This window comes from Marmota flaviventris, chromosome 1 (assembly GCF_047511675.1).
Source record: "Marmota flaviventris isolate mMarFla1 chromosome 1, mMarFla1.hap1, whole genome shotgun sequence".
In the NCBI taxonomy this organism is placed as follows: domain Eukaryota; kingdom Metazoa; phylum Chordata; class Mammalia; order Rodentia; family Sciuridae; genus Marmota; species Marmota flaviventris.
Genome location: NC_092498.1, coordinates 189,653,844 through 189,679,820, shown reverse-complemented (window position 1 = coordinate 189,679,820; position 25,977 = coordinate 189,653,844). Strand labels below are relative to the sequence as shown.

The 25,977-nt window shown below is 35.0% G+C and overlaps 1 protein-coding gene across 20 annotated transcripts in view; it reads right to left on the bottom strand.

Annotated features, from left to right (window-relative positions):
* Window positions 1-25,977, bottom strand: part of Rbms3 (RNA binding motif single stranded interacting protein 3) — a 1,055,032-nt gene that overhangs the window by 89,046 nt on the left and 940,009 nt on the right. For 16 of the 20 annotated variants that reach the window (XM_071619646.1, XM_071619615.1, XM_071619630.1 and 13 more), the window contains 2 exons: window positions 18,675-18,771; window positions 16,402-16,452 (listed from right to left, as the gene is read on the bottom strand). In XM_071619646.1, coding sequence (XP_071475747.1) covers window positions 16,402-16,452; window positions 18,675-18,771 — 148 coding nt within the window. Of the gene's footprint in view, window positions 1-16,401; window positions 16,453-16,724; window positions 16,785-18,674; window positions 18,772-25,977 lie in introns of those variants that run through there. The other 4 variants (XM_071619639.1, XM_027932412.2, XM_027932411.2 and 1 more) reach the window with 2 other exon arrangements.

Here is a 25,977-nt window from a genome sequence, read left to right as displayed (position 1 = left end):
TCCTGTCAATGAATCCACACTCTTGACAATTTCAGACTGAACCTCACTGTTAGGAAAAGGTCATGAAGGAAAGTTAAATCTTGAACCATAATCCAATTTGTAAACACTTGCCTAGAGATGTAGACATACTGTTAGGGTTCTTAAGAAACTTACCTTAAACTTCTGCTTTTTAAAAATGTCAAATGGGATGAGGGAAAAGAATTCCATCTATAAAATACTCAGGGCACGGAAAAAAAAAAAACACAGGAAAACATGATGTTCTTCAATAATTTAGCTCTCATATTCCTTGTATATAATTTTTTGAAGTTGGCTCTTTGAAACACTGGAATTAGTGAGTCATAGGAGCTCATTACTCCTATGCTCAGGAAAAGTAGATCTTATTACTCGCATCAACCATAACATTAGAGGAAAATACAGTTTAACATTCTAAGACCCAAAGATGGGATTATCCAGAAAAGCCAGAAATAGTCTATGCTTGTCTGTACAGGAAGGAGAAAAACTGTTTAGGATCATGAAAAAGAGGCAATCTGTTTTGCAAGCAGCAGAACTGTGGACTTGATAAAGGAGCTAATTGCTTCTTTGGTTTGTACCAGGCAGGGGGTTGCTGCTGGGCCTTTCCATTGTTGTTGCTTTCCCTCTCTAGGTTGGTAGCTATAGAGGAAAACCAATTTAGCAAAACCCAACCCAAAAAGTCTGCCTGAACCTTCCTGCAGGATTGGAATGAAAGTTTTTCTCGAACATATAGGACAACTCTCAAAGCCTTTAGAGCAAATCCTATACTTCAGTAGAGGCTGAATAATGATCTTTAAGACTTCTGCTAATTTGAAATGTCTCTATTTTCTAATTTCTCACTTGGATCAAAACTGTAAGGTGCATATACATTTGGTTCATTTAAAAAGGCATGTGTAATATAACACGTAGTTAGCATTAAAATTATAGTTATGAAAAAAACAAAATTAAGCTGCTAAAGAATCTTTCTTGAAGGGACATGAACACTCTTGATTTAGTACACGTAAGACAAGTACACTTCATATAATGTCATCATATGAATTCGTATTTCTAAGTCTAAAATGTATCCTATAGCTAAAGCATGGCAATTATTAATGAAAGAAAATGGATTGCTAGAAATCCCATCTGTTCTCTCTAATAGGAATGAATGACTCTCAAGTCTGTTATTGCCACTTTCAAGTGCCAAACCTCAATTTAAAGTTATATATTGAAAGTCTTTATCTGGTCTTACAAATTCAGCATGCCCGAAAGGAATTCCATGTCCCTGATCTTGAATTTATTCCTTCTCTTACACACTCTGATTCATTTTAAGAACATTAACCTACTAGGCTAAAATCTGCTAGAGTTCATTTTAAGCACTCCATGCATACATACTCCACATCCCCTTCCTTAGTTCTTTAGTTTCACCTCTATACCTTTTATTCTTTTTATTCTCATCCTAATTTATACCACAAACTTCTTCACTGTTTCATGGTTTGTTTTCTTTGTGTGTGTGTGTGTGTGTGTGTGTGTGTGTGTGTGTGTGTATCATACAAATGCAATTTTGGATATCCTCATATAAACACATTTGCGTTATAAATATAAATCAGTGTTTTATTAAATAATACCTATTATGAAAATCAGCATATGTGGACAGTAACATATCTGTACATAGTTTACACCCACCCATGCATGCATGTATCAACCCAGCTGTTCATATCATATATATTATAAAGTACCCTTTAAAATAAAGTGCATATATGCATCTCGAAAAGTCAGATCATTTTTTAGTATGATACTAGAATCTAAGAATTTTATCATGTAACATGTAATACAAACGGGGGGGCATCATAACGATCTTTTGGTATTGATTGAAAATACTTAGATATACAAGACTGAGGAGACAAAAGGCTTTATTGGAAAGTAAGAACTGATTTTTAATATGCAGCATTGTTATGCAGAAATGGTTCTAATGTGTATTGATTAAAAAACCTTTAAGTTTATCTCTCTGATAAAGGGTCTCTCTTGTGAATGGAAGTTTAAATATTGTTATTCAGAGCCCAAGCTGATAATGAGGCTGATTTCCTTTGTGCTAAATGAGAATTGAAAAGCTGAGAGCACAAGGTTCTTTTTAAGGTAGATAAGGAGAGACCTTCTTTCTGATCATTTGCTTCTGGTTTTCTCAGCTTATTTTTAGCATTTCTCTTCTACTTTGTGCAGTAGATTCATACCTATGTATGATTTTGGAAAGAACAAGCTGCACCTTCATTTTTTTTTTCCCCTTAGTACTGGGATTGAACTCAGGGACACTGAGCCAAATCCCCAGCCCTGTTTTGTATTTTATTTAGAGACAGGGTCTTACTGAGTTGCTTAGCACCTCACTGTTGCTGAGGCTAGCTTTGAACTCTCTATCCTCCTGTCTCAGCCTCCAGAGCCTCTAGAATTACAGGCGTGAGCCACCGTGCCCAGCTTTAATTAAAAAAAAAAAAAATACACATAAACAGCATGCTGCCAACTGGTTATTTCCATGTCTTCTTACAAGGTTTGCAGGAAGTTTGGTTTTCTTGTCTCTGTTGCTGATAGGGTCAGTTCTCAAGTGCAGCTTCAGAGTTAGCTGAACCTTGAGTATGTACGATAAGATGAAATCACTTGATGGTATCAACTACAGCCAAGACCAAGCCATCAATTTATGCAGAGACTCAAATTTTCTCATGTTCCATACTAAATAATTCTATCCTTTTGGTTCAGTTTGCTACCAAGGAGTGCATTTTATACCCAAGTCGCCTCAGCAAGAATGTCAGCTTCTAGGGCTACTGAGAGCTATAAGCACTTCTTGAGCCAATAAGTGATGGTGGCTGATTGGTTTCCTGCTGGCCATCAATGTTTTAGGCAAAACTTGCCTTTTGAGCACTTGAAGGCACAGTGCTGCAAGATCTCAAGAATGTGTTCAAATCCTTATGAAGGCTGTGAAGATGCTGCTTGAGGATAATTCTTGCGTCCTTTTGTAACAGTGGTCCCTTTGCCTTCTAAATATAGCCCTCATTGCTGTAAGGCTTATTGTTATTTTTAATTTTTTTTTCTGTTTTATTTATTTATTTTTTACATACATGACAATAGTGGAATGTATTACACTCATTATTACCCATTTATAGCACAAGTTTTCTTAACTCTGTATATAAAGTATGTTCACACCAAATTATGCCATTATACATGTACTCTTTTTTTTGTATTACAACTCCTAATACACATATATTCCACAATTTTTCATATCTCTGTTTGTATATAAGGTATGTTGACACCAACAGCACTAAAAAAGAACAAAATCATGGCATTTGCAGGTAAATGGATGGCATTAGAGAAGATTATGCTAAGTGAAGTTAGCCAATCCCCCAAAAACAAATGTCAATGTTTTCTCTGATATAAGGGAAGAGACTCCAAGTGGGGTAGGGAGGGAGAACATGGGAGGAAGATTATTTCAAGATAGGGAAGAGGGGTGGGAGGGAAAGGAAGTGGGGAGGGGAATAACAAGGATGGGGGAATGTGATGGTCATCATTATACAAAATATAAGTAAGAAGATCTTTTTTCTCTTTTCTCCCCTCTTGCTCTCCTTAACAGGATTAAGGAGACAGTGTTGTCTTTTTTCCCCCTAGTTAACTGCTCTTGAACACACCCACTATAGGAAGGAGATGCCTGATGAGGATCTGGGAAGCGAATGTCTCCTAAATTAACAAGTGAATCCTAACCACCACTTGGGTACCCTGGGACCCCTACCAGAGCATACCTGGAATGTAACCCTTGAAGTTCCTTTAAAACCCTCCTGTCCCTCCTGATCTGGAGAGTCACAGCCTTTGGGACAGAAGTCCCCTGTGTTTCTCCTTTTCTAGCACAGCAATAAACCTACTTTTTCCTTTTTCTCAAATCCCTGTCCTCATTATTAAATTGACATTGATTGGCATTGGAGAAAGGGCTGAGCTTTTGGTTATAATCTTACTGTCCCTTACATGAGGAGGTATCAGCCTTTACCTGGATCATACTACGTCTCAGGTGGTATAATTTTAATAAAATCTTGGTTATGACTAAGGAAGTAAAACACTAAAGAAGTCCCATGTTAACAAACAGGGATTATTACACACATTCTTGTAACAGTGGTCCACTTGACCTTTTGAATATAGCCCTTGCGGCATATTTTACAAGGGACAAGTTTTTCTTTTCCTCTTCTCTCTCAGCTCTTCCCTAACCTGGGGGCAGGGAACAAGATTATTGAATTAGCTGTTCTGTACAGGAAGGAGATGTCTCCAGAAGAACTAGGAAGTGAGGATCTCCCGAATTAACAAGCCAATTTCAACACACCCTCAGGGAGCACCTGGGACCCCCAGTCAGGGCACATCTGGAATGCAGCCTTTGAATAGCTTCTTTAAAAGCCCTCTGTTTTCCTTGATGGGGGGAATCATAGCCACTTGGACTGGAGTCCCGGTGTTGCTCCTTTGTTAGCAAAGCAATAAAACTTCTTTTTCCTTTTTTTTTTTTTTTCCCCAAAACCATGTCCTCCTATTGGATTGGCATGGCAGCCCACAAGGACCCAGCTTTCAGTGACATTTTTACATCAAATGAAGCCATGGAAAACTATGTGCCTGAAGAATAACTACTTAGATGCATAAGTATATGCTTCTCTCTGTCTACATAAGTGCAGTTTTAAGACAGAGAGACAACATTATTCAACACATACTTTTTTTTTCTAGAATATAACAGCAGGGAAAAAAAAATCCTCTCTGGGCCATCTGATACTTTTTTTTTTTTTAAATCAGAGAATAAAACAATAGGACCAATTTTATTTATTTAAACTGTTTTGGCCTTAATCTTAGAAAATTCAAGATGAAATGTAGATGTCCCATTGTAGTAACTATGCACAATCTAAGTTTTAAGAAATATATTTTCTCTGCTATGATTTTTTGTTCCATTTTTCTTGGTTTAACCTTTTGAACAGGTCTTTTCTTGTAAGTAGCCTCGGTGCATTTTTTAAGAGTAGATGAGACAGATGTAAGCCCTTGCTACTCTTGGTTCTGAATAGAGTGGATATCTCTTTTTTATTCAGTTCCATATTGGTACCCAAAAGTGGTAGGAGGGTGTCCTTGGAAAATCAGGTCCTAAAGTAGTAGATATTAAAGTTGTTCTGATACTACATGTACAAATTTATTTTTTAAATTCATTCTTTTATTCACCCCAAATAGAGTGTTTACCTACATGGCAAGGAAAAAGAGTTATAGCTTAGTCCTAACAAATGGATCTATCAATTTTTCAGATTTTTAGGAAGGAAAAGAGACAATACGAAACAGAATGAAGAAAAATAATTTTCATTTGCTACAGTGTTTGCCCAAAATGTTCACATATGGCCAGTAAGGGCATAAGCAATGCACATACTAAATTCTTGAATGTTAAAATGAGCATACAAGGTCTCCTAGACCCTTGCCAGACTTCTCAGAAAAGTGGTTAGAGGAGAAATGGGGAAATAAATACACAGTGTCTCTAGTATAATCAAATCTGCAAATAAAAAGCAGCTAGAATCTACACCATGAATATGAGAACTTTTCCTAAGTTGTTTTTTAGCAAACTTTTAAAATAGTTTTTTCTTATCTCTCTCTTCTCCACCTCCCTCTCCTATACCTCCTAATTGGTTGACCTACAAAACCCAAGCTATTCAAGACCATTAACCATGATCCTGAATTGCAGATGTAGTCCTGAAGTAGAAATAACTAAGCTCTTCAAGATCAATTTTCAAAGAAAAACAAAGTTTCCCAATGACATTCTGAGAGGCAAGAAATAGAGAATAATGCATTTTAATATTTAGGGATACTGTTAATATTTAAACCCATTTTTGACTGCATGTTTAATGAATTCTCAAATACTTCACATAACTGGTAAAGACTTAGATATGTGAAGACATTTTCTTCCAAAGTGCTAGGAAAGAGCAAATGGTTCTGTACAGACTCTCTGTCCCCTCCTCCTCAGACCTTCAGTGATTTCATTAGTAGTTTTTGTTGCCCTGGCAACATTTGTAAAATAAATGATTTACCCTTTCTCTATATGATTTTGTTGCCCTGGTAACTTGCTGTTTTCTAGAGAGTCTGACCTGGACATTCTTTTGGCTGTATGTTTGCTTTCTTTAGGAAACAGAGCTTTAATAGATTGAATACTTAGCATTATGTTTCTATTTAATTATATTTAATATGCTAAGTGGCTATTAAGGAAGTAATGCCAATGTCTTCTGGAAGGAACTGGCAAGGTAGTGATATTCTGGTTTACTGATGAAGTGATGAAGACATTGGAAGTACTGTCCAAGGACTCATTGGAGGTCGTGTATGATTGGAATTCCATCTCTTAGCAGCTGTCAGTCTCCTGTTCACAATGGTGTGTCTGATGTTTTAAAAAGTAATACATTACAGTTTGAGCTTATTCTTTCTTTTTTATGATGTATAGTAAAATAACATTAAAGCACATGGAGAAAAGGCATATACACACACGCAAACATACACACGCATGCACAAATGTGTACATGTACACACACACACAAATACATATAACATTTCTATAGTATTGAAATTGAAAGTTTTCAATCAGTGTTAATTGCTTGTGTGAAAAAATTACAGAGACAGAGGCTTATAGATGTATTGCTGTGTACTCTGGAGCTGTGTTGGTATCTGGTACTTGGCAGATGGCAACCTCTATATCTGAGAAAAATTTTAGGAGTATAAAAAGTTATTTTTCAATTTCAAAAGATTCTGGTATCACTACAACTTCTAGATAGATACTCCTGGGTAGAAGGCAGGGTCCTTAGCAGGAAACGTGCACACTCAGAAGCTTTTGGAAGATCTATTTGGATAATGAATGTTATCCACAAAACTATTTTTAAAGGCATAAAATTACTTTATGTTCAGAGTCTTTACATAAGGCATTTTTATAAAGCATTTTCCCATTATGATTGAGTTATCTATTTCTCCATTGGAAATTATGACTTTCACACACATAAGTGACATAATTTACTTTTTCTGTTTTATATTTACAAATAAACCTAAATTCTAGACAACAGCATTGGGATTTTTCAAGCTAATCAAAATATGTAGGAAAGTTGGTCAGAGCTGACTAAATGAAAGTTGTCCTTTAATAAACCAAAAGTTACCTTTCCAACCTAATCTTTTCTTATTCCATAACAGAAATTTCACTTACTAAAGATTATTTGCCTCTCTGCCCTGAAATAATTTGAGATCCCTCCCCATACTTTATGTATGGGGACAAATCTTTTTTTTCAACTAAAATGCCCTCTTAAAGGTCATGTGTATATCTTTGTTTTTCCTTGTCCTTAACTGTTCAAAGTTGCTCCCTCATTTTCAATGTTATATAATTGCTAAACCTGTGATACATTTTCATCTGTCCATTTTTAATCAAATCATTTTAAGCATATAAAATATTTCTCTACAATTAAATTGCACATCCGAAAAAAGATTATTTTTTATTTCTCTTCTCCCATTTCCAATACAAAAAGCATAGTATATGCATATCTGAAGCTCAAGAATTAAAAAAAAAAGTTTTAAATTGAATCCCAGTATCCTAGTTTCATAAGATGAAGAGTCAATGACTAGTATAGCTAACGGCTCAAGAAAAGGAAGTCTGAATAAAGTGAAAATATAAGGAAAACATTCCTCTCATTTTAACACAATAAAGATCATTAGGAAACAAAATGAAAACTCCATATATTCTTAAAAATGACAAACCATTGACCTAAAACTAGCAATTTCTTTCAAAACAGTTGCCCACAAATTATTTTTACTTTGTGCTATACTTAAAATCCATACGGTCCAAAAGATCAACAACTAATTACGAAGGATCTAATAATACAAATTTGGTTAAGATCATGGCATTTTGCAATTCAGTTGCTTTGAGCATTTAGCAACTAAATCATCAACTATGCAACAATCTGATGGAGTCTGTAAAGTTCCTACTTGATACTCACAAATCCACAAACAGATTATGTGTTTTAGTCTACTGTGAACATGTCTGACAGAAACCATAAGTTAATTAAAACTGAGTTTGGTGGAGTAAGTACATCTATTCGCAAAAGCAAAAATGGATTTTTTGTATGTGAATTTCTTGAAAACTTCAATATTAGATACTTCCAATACTATTTAAAATTATTTCAGAATTTAGGGAAAAAAGAGTCCAAATGATTTTTGTGAAGTTTTTGTAATTCTCATATTCAAAACTGACTAAAATAGTACACCTAAAAGAGACTATCACTTGATAATTTCACTAATAAACACTGATGCCAAAATAATAAATAAAATATTAATGAGAATAATTAGAAATATGTCTTTAAGAAGTACACAACATGGACAAATGGTGTTCATGTTAGAGAGGCTCCATCTTAAAAAATAATAATTATAATCCAATTAATACTGATATATTAATAAAATTAAATTGGTCAAAGGAAAACTGACTTATAATAGTTTTTTTTGAAAGACTTTTGATTAAATGCAATATCTAATTAAAGAAGACAAGTATTTCCTAGCAGCATTTCCATTATGATAAGGATTAAATAAAATTATATACTCCAATGATATTTTTACAGAAAATAAATTATAAAGTATAAATATTAAAAATGAGGTGGAAAATATATTATTTAGGATAGCTATGAAACTCTATCAATCATTGACGTACATTATGGAAAAAATAAGAGAATTTAGAAAGATAGCTATTATGAAAATTATTTCATATTATGGGATGGAAGAACAGGCTAAATAGCATCATGAATGATCAACCAAACATTTCCCAAAGGTGGATATTCTCTAGGACAGCTAATGAGGTACACTGGGGGAAGGGGAGACTACACTAAATTAAGAGAATCTTAAAGTACAATAACTAAATGTAATATGTAGTCATTGATTGCTTTTTGATTTGTGTAAAGCAACTGTAAAGGTAATTTTGGATGAGTTGAGAAAATTTGATAAAAGGACAAAAAATTTCTTCATGTGGGAAAATGGAGATTATTAGCTAATTGTTTTAAAAATGTTTGTACTGTGTGATCTCATTTTGATAAAAGATATACATATGTGTGATATTTACTAGTGTTTGTGTGTGTACTTAGATGTTGGTAGATAAGTAGATGTAGATACAAATACAGATGAGTATCTGGACATATGTAATATTATATCCTAATTGGAATAATCTCTCTTAAGAGGGAATTGGTGTTTATCTATTCCTGTTTTCACTTAGGTATATATTCTAAATTTCAACAATGCTTTGAATAATTAAAGGATATTTTACAAAGAAAATTGGCATATAAGAGTAAATTATTTTTCTATATACCATAGTGACCAATGAGAAAATAGAATACAAATTTCAGAACTATTACAGTAACAAAAATTTTAATATGTCAAAGAAAACACACATTTAAGAAGTACATTGGACATATAAGGAAGAAACTTAAATGCTCTTTGAATGGCTCAGAAATCATAACAGAATTCTAAAGTAAATGCAAAAACATTTGGAAAAATCTTTTTCTATAATATTAGAATTTTTTTCCAATTGTCTCTTGTCTTACAAGTCAATATATAATATGCAACACAATACCAATCTGAATTTCAGTAAATTTTTCTAGTTTGGTAACATGCTACTAAAACTCATACAAAAATGTCAATTTTCTAGAGAAGTTCTTGAGAGCAGGGGGTGAAAACATTATTAAGGATAAGTTCAATCAGTGTATGAGATGTTGTAAGTTTACAGTAATTAAATAGAGCAATTGTAGAAACAAAAAAGCCAGTAAGAAACAGAATAGAGTTCAGAAATAGTCCCAAACATGAACAGAGATTTACTCTGTGATAAATATTGGCATAAATTTTTATATCAGTAGAGAAAATATAGATGGCTTATTTGGTAGAATTTTTTTATGACAATTGGTTATACATTTAAGAAAAAAAGACCTGGATCATTATCTCATCAAATACTACAAAATAAAATTCCAAAGTACTATAAACGCATTATGGAACATACAATAATTTAAATTTTACAGTCATTAGAGTCTTTCAAACAGAATCCCTATGCTCTATAGCAGTGGTTGACCAAAGGGCCTGAAAGCCAAATGTGGCCCTCATCTGTTTCTATAAATAAAGTTTTATTAGAACTGTTACACCATTCATTTATGTGTTGTTCACACTACAACCACAAAACTGAGTAGGTGTGACAGAGTCCATATGGCACACTAAATTAAAAATATTTACTATTTGGCTGTTTATAGAAAATGTTTGCTGACTCTTACTCTAAAGAGAATGACTGGGCCAAGGGAACATAAATAAATTAAAGATAAATCTGAATACATAAATACCAACCTTTTACATATAAAAACCCATACAATTAAAATTCAAATTAATTGAGAAAATATCTAAGCTAAAGCAAGTGTTGATATACTGATTATAATATTTTATAAATAAGATCAAGGTCCTAAGAGAAAAATGAGTAAGGTGAATGAAATTGGAGGTCAGAGAAAAAGAAAATACAATAGATCCATAAACACATGAAAAGCAACTCAACTCCTCCAGGACTCAAAGAAATAAAAGTAAAACATCAGTAAGACACATTCAATAAGACACATTCTAACAAATATTTAAAACTTGAAATCAACTTATGTTAATGGAGGCCCCAAGGAAAGAAAATCGGTTATTAAAATATAATTTGACAATGATGTATGACAAATTTTAAAACATGTGCACCTTTTATGCTAGCAACTTTTCCTTCAGATATTTTCTTACTAGGACTCAATATTAGAATCTTGAGTTTCTAAGCAAGTAGTAAAAAAAGCAACTTAAGGAACTATGCATGGGAAATCAGTTAAATAGCTTTTAGTGCATTTATGATATATTATGAATTTTTTTAAAAGGCTGATATAGAACTGTATGTGTCTTGTATGTAATGATATCCCAAATATTCTTGCTATGTTTTGATGTGGTTTATCCCCCGCAAAGTTTTGTGTTTTGGAAGCTTAAACCATACTGTAAGACTACTGAAAGGTAGTGGGACCTTTAAGAGGTGGGGCCTAATAATGGGAGAGAATTGGGTTATGATCTACCTCACAAATGGATTAATGCTAGTTGCATGCAGTGGGTAGAGTTTTGCAGGAGCCATTTATTTCCCAGGATAGTGGGTCAATATAAAAGAGTGAGGCTGGAGTCTCCTTGATGTTTTGCGTTCTCTTTCATGATGTGATCCCTCTCTTGCATGCTTTCTTAAGCAGACAGAAGACCCTCACCTGGGGCCAGAGAGATATGACTGCCTCATCTTGGAATTTCAGCTCCCCAAACTGTAAGCCAAAGTAAATTTCTTTTCTTTATAAAATATCTACCTGCAGGTATTTTGTTATAGCTACAAAACAAATTAAAATAATCCTATTGGAGAAAAATAAAGCAAATTGTAATACAATATTTCCAATCTCAAATATATGTTTATAATACATTTACATGAATATGCATATATACTGTTATATGCATAAATTGGATGGTAACATGAATTTGTTAACAATGTTCATTTCTGCAGAATAGAAATGATGAGTAAAGGATTTCTAGTTTTCTGTCTTTTAAACTTCTGTGCACTTAAATAGTGGGCCTTGAATGCCACTGTTTACAGATTTTTTAAAAATAAAGTCAACTAATATTTTTGAAAAACTACTATAGAACTTTGGATTTACATTTAACAAAGCAAAGTCAGCTCTGTAAAGTAGTTAAGGTGTCTCAGAGACTTGCTACAAAATTGTTTTGTTCATATTTACTTCACCCCAGAAGTACATCTAAAAGGAGGCAACAATGGAAAGAAAATATGGCTCCTAAGTTTGGGTCTCACTCACTTGAATTCTTTCCTGACAGAAATAATATTTATGGGTTAGGGAAGCTGTTTCTTGATGTTGTTAAGTTGAAAAATATTTTATATTAATATATGTATTTGTTTAGCTAAGTTAACTCAGAGAACAAAACTATTTTGCTCTGGTACTTTGGTAATGAAAACATGAGGGTTATCATTTTTGTCTGGCTCAGGTATTACAGTAAAAGAGAAATATCTCAAAACCTTGTTTTTTGAACAGTTATAATATTCTGTAGTATTTGGTATATTGTCAAATTTGGTGATATGCTTTTTCAGAAAACACACTTGGAAATTTAGAGGACAAACTACAGCTTAGGCTTCACCTATGTGGAGGTAAAGAATAATCAAATCAAGTATTCTGGCTCTCTTATAAAGCCTTGTTGTAGAAAGAAAGTTTATATTTGTTCTTTAGCTGTAAACCTAGGTTTTATTAATCAGAAAAACGACAATTGAACTATGCATGGTGACAAATCTTCTAATGATTCAATGAAGGCATCTTAAGTTCCTTACATTACTGTAATTAGATAACCATTTTGTAATTAAGTAAAAATGAAAGATGAACTTTCTCCCTGAGATGAAATAGGGCTAACCATATGAAAAATAGCATATTTATGATTCAAATGAGCCTAAATAGAATTTAAGAGAATGGGACTGAACTTTTCTCTTGGGAAGTATTATTTTTTTTCTCCATGTCAGAAGCACAAATTTAACAAAATATCCAATGTAGTGGGAATTTCAACCACTTATGGACATGCCATCCTACTATAACATACTGTTCTGTAAAGTAGATACTTGGTGTAATCCAATTAATTATTAATATTCTGTTGGTGTGATGGTACAGTTTGGAGTAGAGTATAATCATACAAATACAAGTAACCAAATTGCATTGACAGAGTCAGTATATTTACTTGCTCACAGCAAAAAGTGAATTCATAATTTAGGAGGCAGCCCTCTGTCCTTAGATTCTGTTCAAATGATCAACAATAAAGTGCAAACAGAAATGGGCTTGCTTCATTCAATAAGATCCCAGAGTCCAAAAACTGTGATCTGTTTTCTTGCACAAATACCGGAATGGCTATAACCCATGAGAGGAGATTCCCTTTTCCAAGAGCCTTTTTCTAAATCTGCAAAAAAAAAAAAAAAAAAACAACCCCCCAAAAAAAAACCACTCTGCACACTACTTTGAAAATTAAATCTCCAGAGAAGCCAGCTGGAATGGAAAAATTGAGCAAACTATATGCTTATGTTTTTTGTTCCTCATCTTCTTCTTGTTCTATTCCCTTCTTGACATCAATTTACTTCTCTCTCAACAACACAATACTCCTCCAGCTTAACCATTCATCTACCATAGAAAAAAGACCAAGGGCACTGTGCTGTACTGTAATACTTTGCTGAAAGACTGATTCTTTTCAGATACAACCCTGATTGAGACCATAGGGCCCCTTTAGTCGACTCTGAAAAGGAATCTGAAGGGCTTCTGGTCCCGGTGATCAATGCATCTGGCTTCCTCTCCAGAGTCTGTGAGTAAGCTGGGAAGAAGATGCCTCCACAGTGAGAGGTCAAACAGGAGATTTTCTTCAAATGAGGAAGAGAGATGTGATAGGAGAGGAAAGTTGCAACTGCAGTGAATTTATGGGCAACATATTAAGACATGGATATTGACATTTTGAATTTATTTTTCAAGCAGATTCCAGTTACTGATAAAGAAGGTACCCAATGGGCCTTTACTTTAAGTACAAGGTGTTGAATGGTTTGGTAAGTAAATGAAATAAGTACCGATCTAAACAATTGGACTTATTTATAGCCAGAAAGTTTATCCTCACCAAACTCATTAGCAAAGTGAGTTAAAAAAAAAAAAAAGAAAACATTGGTAAGCTGGGGTTGTGGCTAAGTGGTAGAATGCTTGCCTAGTAGGTGTGAGGCACTGGGTTCAATCCTCAGCACCACATTAAATAAATAAATCTTATTAAAAAACCCACTGTGAATGTGGTAGAAATAGGTGATATTTGCCAAGTCTCCACTTTTTTTTCTATACCAGCACTCCTTTTCTACAATTGGATAATCTAAAACATAATGTGAAATCTACATATATAACTTAATACCTTATTTCATTTATTGAACAAAACACCTAATTATTTAGATGTTATTATGTCTATCTTACAAATGAGAAAAGTGCAGTTCAGAAAGTTTAAGGAAATCCCCATCTGTAGAAGGGTTTCCTAGGCTGATATGTGTAACCCAGAATCTATGTTATTAATCATCAATTCATTCATTCATTCTTCTAAGATACAGGTTATTTTGTTTCTTCAAAAAGCTTAACTATTTTTATTTTTTAGCATGATATTGTGATTGATTTAACTTAATTTCATTGTGAGAATGAAATTAAGGCCAGTTGGGTAATACATACAACCACTAAGACTGTTAACAGGGCAAAGACTGGTAGTATAAACTCTGTGTTCCCATGACACTGTTTAGTTATTTTTTTCCATGGTAAAAACAACAATGTGGTGGGTGGTCCAACTATTCCTTTTTCCAGGAATCTGCCTCAGTTAGACATTACATTTTATGTTTAGTGGCCTAAGCTCAATCATGATGTGCAGTGTAGTTATGGGACGTAACACATGATATCAATGAGCAGAAGCCACAGCAAGCAAAATCCAAGGAGACAAAGTAAAACACACACACATACACACACACACAAACATACACACACACTCCCCTATTGCCAGAGGAAGATACATGAGAAATATACATGCAACCATGAGGTTGAAGCTATTCTGGGTTGGAGAAAGAGGTAGCTGAACAACTTAGCTGAGGTCCTTAGTAACAGTTCAAATGAAGACCTGAATAACCCTCCTGGATCCTCCTCCTAATGGCTCAAGAAATACTAAGGAGTTTCTATATTTTGACTATCTAAATATTTTGCCAGAGCTGCATTCTTTTTAGCCACAAAGAGATGATGTGTATGTAACCTTGGTGTGAAGACTGAGTAAGCATTATTGCTCTGCTGATAAGCACATTATTTCTTTAGACAGTGGTTGTTTCCTTTTGGAGTCTCTTCTTTAGAACTTGGCAGGTCTCTCTGCTTTTCCTATGCTAGCTCAGACCATGCTATGCTATATGTTGGTTTGACAACACATGTTGAATTTTACCTCATGATTTGGATAGTAGAGTAAGCCTGGATTTGCTGCATATTAGTATGATTTATAGAACACAGAGCAGATGAACTCAGGAAACCCCCAAGGTGTGTAAATAATAGTAAATAGAGGGATTTACAAAATATGTTCCAAAGTTCTGCTGTAGTAACCTACCTATTGGTATTCTTTAAATTAAAAACAAACTGTTGAAATGTTAGCAGCAACATAAGTTCCTTTTTTTTAAAAAAAAAAAAAAGAAATGGACAAAGTTCAAATATGAAAAACAGATTCTCTGGTTCTCTGAGTGCAGAGAACTCCATGGTCTTTAAACTTAGCTTTTAAAAAGGGTGAAAATGCAGTGTTACTCCTTTGTACAACTAACATATTCCATGATAAGGATAATGGTAATAATAATGCACAGCATTTCATATTTTTTCATTGTTTTCATAGAAATTCTCATTTGATCCTCTCTAAAGCACTGTTAAGTCTAGTGATAGAAAAGGACACAAAGCCATAGATGTGAGCTACCCAGGAGTACACCAGAGAGCAGTCAGGCTCTCTCATCTGTCTCACACTCTTATGAGTGTGTTGTTATTGAAACACACATCTCTCTCTCTCTCTCTCTCTCTCTCTCTCTCTCTCTCTCTCTCTCTCTCAGCTAGAAAATCTTGAAAATGAGACAAGATAAAAGGAATATTGGCCTCCATCCTAGATTCTAATGTCACATATCATGCTCTTCCTTTAGAACAGATGTAATGTGCCAGAAAAATGGGAAATTTAGCCTGCAGAGAATAATTTGAATATTTTTTGGATGACATTTCCCACTAAAGAAAAGAAGACCTATAGCTAGCTAACTTTATAAAACAACAACAACAAACTACCCACCTTGCTATCTATAGATCATCATCTATCAGCACAGAACTACCTTCACATTTCAGATATATTGCTTAAAGTCAACACTTGGCTTTGATACTCAAAACTGACCCCAAACCCCATCAGACGAAATCTGAAGAAGGAAAATGAAGACTTTTCTGGTATAAGGATTTAACAGAGTTCTGAGTTCTTGTATAAAGCAAAAGTTTCTCATTCATAACAAATAGTAGACATCAGCTGGGAGGTTGACTGCTTTTCTGCTATTTCCTACAATAAAGTTTCTATCTATCTCTTCTTTCCCTCTTTATCTACCTGTGTCTCTCTAGCTATCAGTTGTACATGCTTTTGTAGATATTTTCAGGAACAGCTTTTTATCTGGAGAATATGGCTGCCTGAAAGAGTTATAGAATATAACAAAAGCTTTACCCCGAAGCTTCGATGCATTACAAAAGCTTGCACTTGGATAAGAGAAATATTGAGCCTCAGGTGACTGAGAACACTTACTGTTGGTTGCATAACGTATGGCGGATGAGGCATCCATGAAGTACTCTGGACCTATATCAAACAGCATTTATTAGCACAAAGCAATCACAGAGAGAACTGGTTCTTGTGTTCAGTGGAGTCACACTAGGTCATAAGGAAGTGGATTCCATCTGACTTTACAGCTAATTAATGCTCAAAACTAAGGATCAAAAGGGAATTCTTAGACCTGAGTAATTTGGTCCCTGAGACAATGAAATAAAGCAACTTCCCATTTCACTGGCTGGCTTCACTTTTAGTGTCCACATGGACGAGACTGGATCTTGAAGCATATTTGAGGTTGGTATTGAAGATTCAAGACTTAGAAGGCCTCAGAGACTATTTGCAGGTCAGTTCCCAGGTATACCCTGGCAAATAATGAAGGAAGCAAGAGTTAACTGCTAGACCTCCTCTTTTTCTCTCTTTGGTTGTGACTTTAAATCCTCAGGTGATCCCAATCTTAGAAAAATGTCCAAGCAGCAAAAGTGGTATTTAAAAAAATGAAGAAATAAACCAGAAAATTGTGAGGAGTGCTTTGGGCTAAACCCAAGTTAAACAAGTTTGGAAATTCTTTTTTTTTTCTCTCTCTCTCATGGCAATTGGTATAGAGAATAGAAATGTGCATTTGAGCCAGCCAGCTCTTCTTAAAGGTATCATGTATCAGTCAAATGAGAAAGTCAGACTGTACAAGCTGACTGTCACATAGGAAACCATGAAGATTTTGTTTTCCAATACACTCACACCAACAAAATTGCCAATTCACTTTACATTATGAAAACATAAAAGTGGGAAAAGCCAAGAGTCAACAACATGGGAAATTGCTGTAATCTCTTTTTTTTGAAAGAAAAGAACTAGAGTTAAATTTCACATATGAGCCCTCCCAAGTGAAGTGTCTTTTCTGTGCATTTTTTATTCATATCTCCAAAGTGCTCACACTGTGGCTTAGTGGGTGGTCTTGGCTGAAGCAGAGACCAAGATTAGAAAAAAGAAAGCGCACGCACACGCGCATGCACACACACACACACGCACACACAAACACACGCGCACGAACACACACGCTGGCCTGCAGGAAGAATAAAAACTGGATAGCACCTGCATATGGCCTCATGGGTCCCAAGGAAAGACAATTAAGAAATCAGCCTTTCTAGGACCCCCTAATGGAATTCAAACAAAAGTCCATTCCATTCGCCCATGGGTATATTTCAAGAGTGTAGAAAAAGAGTGAAAATGATCTGCTTCAGGGGGAATCAGTGAAAGAAAAATGCACATAGTCTTAAGTTTGATGCTCTGATAGCTGGGACATCCTGAAATGAAGTATGCAGTGGCTCAATAAGGTGAAACTTCACTGAATTAGTAGCAGTCAGCACCATGATAGTTTTACCCACTGTAAAACGTCCAACCCCACCATTTGCAAAACACAGAGAAGCACGTGCTGGTTCTGTCTTTCACAACTTTTTTTTAAAAAGAAATACTTCCTAGATATAGCATTTATAGGCATTTTCTAATCAGAATTAGAAGAGTTGTTTGAAGAATAACTAGGTAAAGAGAAGAAGGGAGTAATATCACATCTCTCAAAGGAATAATGAATATTTTTTTTTCAGGGAAAAGTGTGACTATTTCAATCCACCTGTGCACTTGGAATGACTGGTCGCAACATTTGGTTTAAGACACATTGGGTCTCAGATTTTCTTGTGTTCCAACATGTGGAATCACGGAGATCCCTTTTGATCTCTCTGGAACTGAGAATGAAATATAAACAGGGAGCAGGAATCACTTTTACCACTTTGATAATTTTGCTTATTTGGTGGGGGAAGTATGATTTAACCTCTATCTGTGTAGCTGTGACAAAATGAGATGACAATGGTGAAATATTCTAGAATAAGTGAAGGGATTGCTAGAAATGTGCTTTTCGGAAAGACACAATAGGGAACATGAACAACCAAAATAACAGACAACAAATAAAATAATTCCCCAGTGGTAAGAGAGCTGTACTAACAGTGGCTGGCAAGTTGCATAATCATAAAAACTCAGCAGGAAGAATGAAAAGCATGTTGGATTTTATTATTCAGTGAATTGATGCAAACAGGCCCTAGAAAGTATAGACTAATTCATAACTTGAGCATTATCACACTAAGAGGAGACTATAGTATATGAGGACATTTTTTTTTCGATTAATTCTAAATGTGCCCTTTTTGCCTCTACATAGTGAATTACTGGTAAGGAAGATCTCTCCTGAGGTGCAGGTGAATCAGACATACCTGGTATGTGGAGACAGGGGAAGCAGCAATGAATGGCGTGATAGATGTCTGTGGAATCATGCGGTTGGTTGCAATACTGTACGGTGAAGAATAAAATCTGCAAACAGAAAAAAAAAAAAAGGAAGAAGAAGAAGAAGATTTCATGAAGCTTCTGAACGCCTGGCTACTGATCAATGCTACTGAGCACGTTTTAGAAAGACAAGGGTTCCACCCTCATGATTTTCCACCAACTCTTAATAGGAGCATCCAGGGGATTAACAGTATTGGATTCCACTAAGAGAAGTCAATCATTGAACAAAATGACTACTTCAAGTCATTATATAAAATTAGCTGCAAAAAAATCTCTCTAATGCCAGGTGAATATAACAGTAATTTAATCAACAAGATCAGAAAATCCATGGTCATCATTCTTTTCAAAAAAGGTCAAGCCATTCTAAAGCTCTGTGGGCGAAAGGCAAACGAAAACACCAAGTTTTGTGAAGATGGCTAATATACCAACAGGAACTGTATCTGTCTCTTTATTCAAGAAATAAGGATCAGTTCTTAGGAAGTTCTGGATAGTTTTGTGCTAGACATTGTGCCCTCATGCAGAGAATTCTTTCTCCACGGAAAGAGAAGAAAGAGGAAAATTAGTGTATAAAAATAGGAATATTTTCTGGATTCAGTGAAGATGGAGAAACTGGATCTATATGACAGACTCTTGGAGACTCTGGGGTCCTTCATAGAACAATTATAAAGTGATACTGAGCAAAATCAGGATTTCACATGCCACAAGTGGGATGATTCTTCTGGAGATCTAGTAATGAGTGGATCCTAGAAATAGAAATAAGTTGTATGCCCTTCTTTCTTCAGGATGTACCTTTGAATTCATGAGTTGCTTGATGCTCAAACTCATCAGCAGAAATTTAAGTCATTTTTTTCTCCTTCCTATAAGTGAAAGGCTAGAGTGGCAAGCCACAGAACAAATAAAACCAGGTTTCCTGGGATGGAGTATTTTGCTGATGTAAGGACTGAGAGAGAAAAATGAATATCAGGGATAAAGGAATCATTACTTGAGTTTTACCATATGCCTATCAAAAATCAATTACTATGTTCATTTTTTTAAATTATTGAGACAAAGTCCTAATAAGCCTTAGTAGTCACTGATGTTTTATTCATAGAGAATTTCCTAGGTTATTTGAAAAGGAAGCATTTCCTGAGACTGCTATTGAATGTAGACAAACGAAAAGTAAAGGTTGCCAGGATTTAAGGAGTAAATTCTTCAAGTAAGGATTAGGGGTTGATAGTCTTAACTTTATTTTATCTAGTTTTTAACAAGAATTTTATGAGGCCACACACTTTTAATATCTAAAAAAAAAGTATACCTGAAAAATAATTAGTCCATTCTACATTATATCATTTCTATCCAATGGACCCCTAAATTTATAGTTGTACATTTAAAAAAAAAATATATATATATATGGCTACATGTCTATTAGGATGGCAAAACAAAGCAAAACAAAACAAAGCTGGGTGCTGACAAGGATTCAAAAAAAGTAGAATTCTCATTCATTGCTCCTGGAAACGCACAATAGTGCAGCCATTTTAGAAAACAGTTTGACTGTTTCTTAAAGTTAACAGTACACACATCATAAGACTCAGGAATGTCACTCTTCTCAATAAAAAAATTCATGAAAATTTTTTCTTTAAACAAAGAGACTAATGTGAATGTTTATAGAAGCTATGTTTATATTTGCCTGGAATTAGAAAGACCTTAAATGTCATTGAACTGATTGATAAACTATGGTGTATTCATGCAATGAAATACTACTAGGGGATTAAAAAACAATAGGGTCACCCCTTGGTCTCATGTGTGATTGGTTCCAGGACCCACCACAAATACCAAAATGCAAGGATGCTGAAGTCCCATGTATAAAATGGGGTAATGTTTTCATTGATTCTGAGTACATTTCCTATATTCTTTGTGTCCCCTCTTAATTACTTATTATACCCAGTACAATGTAAATACTATACAATTAGTTGCTATTCTGTATTATTCAGGAAATAATGTCAAGAAAAAAGTTTGTGTATTTTTAATACAGACATATTTTTTCCCCAAATATTTTCTCTCTTAGTTGAATTAGTGGGTGTGGAATCCACAGACAGTGAGGGTCGAATGTAACTACTGGTACATTCAAAATGATGACTCTAAAGCAAATTATGCTAACTAAAAGAAGTCAGACTCAAAGATTATATACCATATAATTCCATTTATATTACACATGAAAAGTCCAAACTATAGAGACAGAAATAGATGAATGGGGGTGGGAGAAGGGGTCTATTTGTTGTTGTTGTTTTGTTTTTTGTACTGAGGATTGAACTCAGGGGCACTCAACCACTTAGCCACATCCCCAGCCTTATTTTGTATTTTATTTACAGACAGGGTCTCACTGAGTTGCTTAGTGCCTTGCCATTGCTGAGACTGGCTTTGAACTCGCGATCCTCATACCTCAGCCTCCTGAGCTGCTGGTATAACAGGCATGTGCCACAGCACCCGGCTAGAAGGGTCTAATTCTAAAGCCATAGGAGGTGATTTGAGAATGGGCTACAGCTGTACAATACCTTGATGGTTGTTGAGGTTACACAGTTGTGTAGGTTTGTCAAAATTACAGAATGATACACTGAAAAGAGTGAACATACTAAGTTATATGCAGTTGTCTCTTTTAAAAAGACAATTATTATTTAAGAAAGCATCCATCTCTCCAATTTAAAAATATATTAAGCATTTTCTATGTGTATCAAAGATGGATAAGACTCTGAAACATCCCTAAGAGTTTCTCTAAGAGTCACTCAAACTACACTTTGTTTCCACTCCCATCAGCCTAACAGCTCTCCAAAGGATTTTCATTGCAATAAAAATAAAATTTAAACTCCTTGTCCTGGCCAGTTCAATCAGGGTACCTATTGCTTACCTCTCAGATATTTTCCTACCTCATTCCTACTTGGTCAACTATGATTCAACCCCACTGACTCCTTCACTCCCTTGATCTCCCCCAAGGCTACTCAACTTATTATTCTTCAGCTCTAGAATGCTCACTTCCCCAAACTCCCTAACACTGCCTCTTTTTCATCTTTGGGCTCACTTGACTGTTTCTTCTTTAGAGAGGCCTGTAGGTGATGGGGCAATGGCTGCTTGTTCTCCAGCTCCTTTTTATTATGTATTTAATGTCTTCTTTGTTCTTATCTATGTGAAGTCATAATTTTTAAAAATTTATTTACATATGTTATGGATTGAATGTTTGAGCCTCATCCTCACTCAAATTCTTAATGTGGAAGTCCTAACTGCTAGTGTAGTTGTATTTGAGGAAGATCTGGAAGCAGCTATTTAGAATTAAATGAGGTCATAAGGTTGGGACCTAGATTGGATAATATTAATGTTTTTAATAAAAAGAGACAGTAAAGAGCTTACTGTTTACATGCCTTGGGAAAAAGCCATTTGAGGATACAGTCCACACATTGGGAAGAGAGCTCTCACCAAAACCTAACCACCAGGGAGCTTGATCTTGAACTTGTAGCATTCAGAATTTGTGAGAAGGCAAATTTCTGTTGTTTAAACCACCCACTCAATACTCTTTCTCAATGCATCCCAGACTGTGAAATGCAATGTCTTTATCAATGATTTCTCTCTTTAGAATGTTAGCTCAAATAGCAGATGCTTTATAACTATTGAATACTGAATGAATGAATACATGCAGAGCAGCTTTGGGAATTAAATGGTGATTACGGTACAGGATGGCCAATGCCCAGAAGACAGGAATAGAAAAAATGGGTCCCTGAAACCAGGTAGGAAGCTAAGAGATAAAAGCCCAGAGAACACAGTCCAGCATTGCATACTCTGTTTTCTATGCATACAAAGACAATAGTAACTAGACAAAAGTCCTTTTCTATGAAAAACATGGTTTGCATTTAATAACCCCCTTTAAGTCTTACTTTTGACAGGTCTTATCTATGAGACAGTTAAACAGAACGACTGGTCCCAGGGATCATGAAGACATGACAGGCTCCCAAGACCACTCAAACAACAGTCATTCTCTTATACCATGTAGTAGTTTAACTTCCGGTAGAAATTCAGGTTTAACCTCTTATACCGACAGAGAAAATCATGCATCACATTTTAGCATGGCTGGTCTATTTTATAAAATGTACCAATTGGAGTATTAAAAATGAAAGCAATAAAAATTGGATTGACAGGAAGAGTTTACAGGAAATTCCATGGGGAAAACTGAGAACAGAAACATAAAGAAACCAGCCAAGTAAACTGATACTAACAAAAGGAACCCTTGGGGGAAAATTTAATGCATTTTTGTTCTATCTGTGCTAATCCTACCCATCAAATGAGAACGATATTTCATACTTCCTAGCAAGTTCCAATACTGCCACTCAAGTCAGCGTCATTTAGAAGGGAAAATGTACTAGGAAGAATGGACTGAGCACAGCATACTATCTTGATCCTCTAATTCTGGTATCTGAAAATAAGCTCTTCTCAAGCCCAAACACAAACCAGATGAATTTACAGAAAGCCCTTGCTTAAGCCAGGACAGGAGGGACTACTAGTGTGTCTGAGGCTTAAAGGTGCTATATCTAAAGAAAATACACAGACTCAAAGGGAGAACTGTAGAATGTGCTTTCCAATCTCTTAGCTTTTTCCTATTCCCTGTCATGTGTCCATATCACCGTCTGAAAATACTTTCTATAAGAGGCATCACCTCAAAAAAATTAGAACATCCCAATAAACCTTCAGGCAGAAGTGACATGTTATTGGGGAACAGGAAAGAGAAAATTGACAAAACGTTTTAGCCATAATAATAGATTAAAGGTAGTTCCAAACATGTGCCCTTATGCTTTTATATTTGTTAACCCATGCATTATACCTTGCAAAATCCTGTTACAGAAAACTGAGAATGCACTGCTCAACACATTTTCCTGAAATCAGTGTACTCTCTTAAGAGAGATTTCTTTGACAAGATTCACATAATACAATGAATGTAACAAGGACCCCTTTTATATTTAGCCTTGTACTTCTAAGCCAGAGGGGATTTTTCCCTCCAAGGGACATTTGACAGTGTTTGGAGACACTTGCCACAATCTGGAGAGTGGATGCTAGTGGCATGTGCTGTGAAGAGGTCCAGGATGTTGCTACTCCTTGCAACACGTAGGAAAGCTCTCACAGCAAGATGATCTGGTCCAAAATGTTAATAGTGTTGAGATGGAGGAAACTGGACTTTGGCATAAGGGCTAGCTTCCTCTGGAGAGGTTTCACACAAACAAAATACCAAATGCCAAAGTGACTAAGAGAAGTTAACTAACCATGAACTCTAAGATGGCCCTTGAAAACTTAATATTTCTTTTCTTTTTAAAAAATATCTTTTTTTTAGATGTTATGGACCTTTATTTTATTCATTTATTTGTATGTGGTGCTAAGAATCAAACCCAGGGCCTCACACATGCTAGGCAAGTGCTCTTACCACTGAGCCACAACCCCAGCCCCTGAAAACTTAATATTTCTAATGAATGTGAAAAGTTCCATGGTAATCTGGCAGTAAAGGCAGGGAGCCTCTGTAAGTCCAGAAAATGCAAGTGTAGGTCACTAATAGGATATTATTTTGCCTACAGAAAAGTCATCTTCGGGGGATTTGGCAGTCAGTAGTAATATGGTGAAATCTTATTTCACTGATAATAAAAACAACATGAATGTATCAATAACCCCAGGGTAGGATATTTTTTTTCTTATAGAAAAAAAACTATGAAATCCTATTTACACACTGAAATAAACAGCACAGGCTTGTGTTTCATGTCTGCAGGCTATATTGTTAGAGTCAGAACCATGAAGGCTACCCTCAGGGTAACACAAGAGCACAAGATTAATAAGTTATTGGTCATTTTTATTGTAATGCCAACGTATCCTTCACATTAGATTTCTTTCCTGGTATAATAAGATAAGGCTTCTGTATCACTTAATATCAAGTGTTCATATAAAACAGCTGGCAAAACAATGTTATAGAAAATATTCTTTTTATATCTCCCCCAAGAATACATTTTATTCAAATAAAACAATCCAAGAGGGTCTCACACAGCATCTCTCAGTGAAAAGGGCACAGGAATGATGAGATTTTGAATATGGGAGGGATTGTTCCCCACCTCCTATGCTCATATTTGAAAGTGATGGAATTTCATATTGAACTGCTAAAAAAGCAATAGGGCAAGAGTAATAACAAATTATAGAGTTATGCTAGAGAGCTTTGAAAGAAGGACAGGAATTTTTATTCTTGCAAGTTACCCTCTTGGAAAAAGTATGCAGCTTTTTTTTTCCTTTTCTAGAGTGACTCAGATACTTCTTCACTCTAATCTCCAAAGCCTTATATAGAAGTGACATTGAACTAATTCTTTTAAACGTGGTAATTGGATAGATTCAGGCAGATGACAGAACCAACATTTTCCGCTGACTAAACGCAAACAGCACACATTTACCATGGTCCAGTGACAAAATGTTTGTTCTTCATTAGGTAACAATCAAGCTAAATGTGAGAGTCTTTATTTCAGTTTCTTTGCTCTATTAATGTGGACGTGTTGGGACTCAGAACATTTAAATCTTTACACAGTGCGAGGTTCCAGCTGCAACCCAGCCACATATTGGCTTATGATTCTCAGAAAGGCCTGTGGCAGCATGTAGTTATAGGACAGTACAGGATTATAAAATATGTCCTTCAACCAGGACTTCTATAAGTGGGACTTCTGTAAGAGGACAAACTCATGTTAGTACTCATCCTGAAGCCACTCAATGAATGCCTCACTGGAACACAAATCCCTATCCTCTGTGTCCAATGGAACTAATTTGCCTCATTTAAAAATATATAAAAAGGTTAACAGTGAAAAATATTTCCCTTCTGCCTCTATTTCCCAGTTCTCCATTGGCTCTTAGCACAAAATGATTACTACCCTTTCTTGTATCCTCTTGCAAAATATTTCATATATATATATATATATATATATATATATATATATATATATATATATATATATATATAAACATGAATATGTACATAAATCTCTTAGTACTTTGTGTTTTGCTTTCTATATCACATCAGAACTGTGTACATGTCATTTGTAATTAGTGTGAAAATTTCTTTTCTCAAATTGTATCACAAAAATAACTTTCAATGGTACAACAGATAGCAATTTTTAAAAAGTTTTGAACTCAAATGAATCAACATTAAATAATCCTTAATAGTACTAACCAGATTGGAGTGAGTTGCAACTGTGTCTT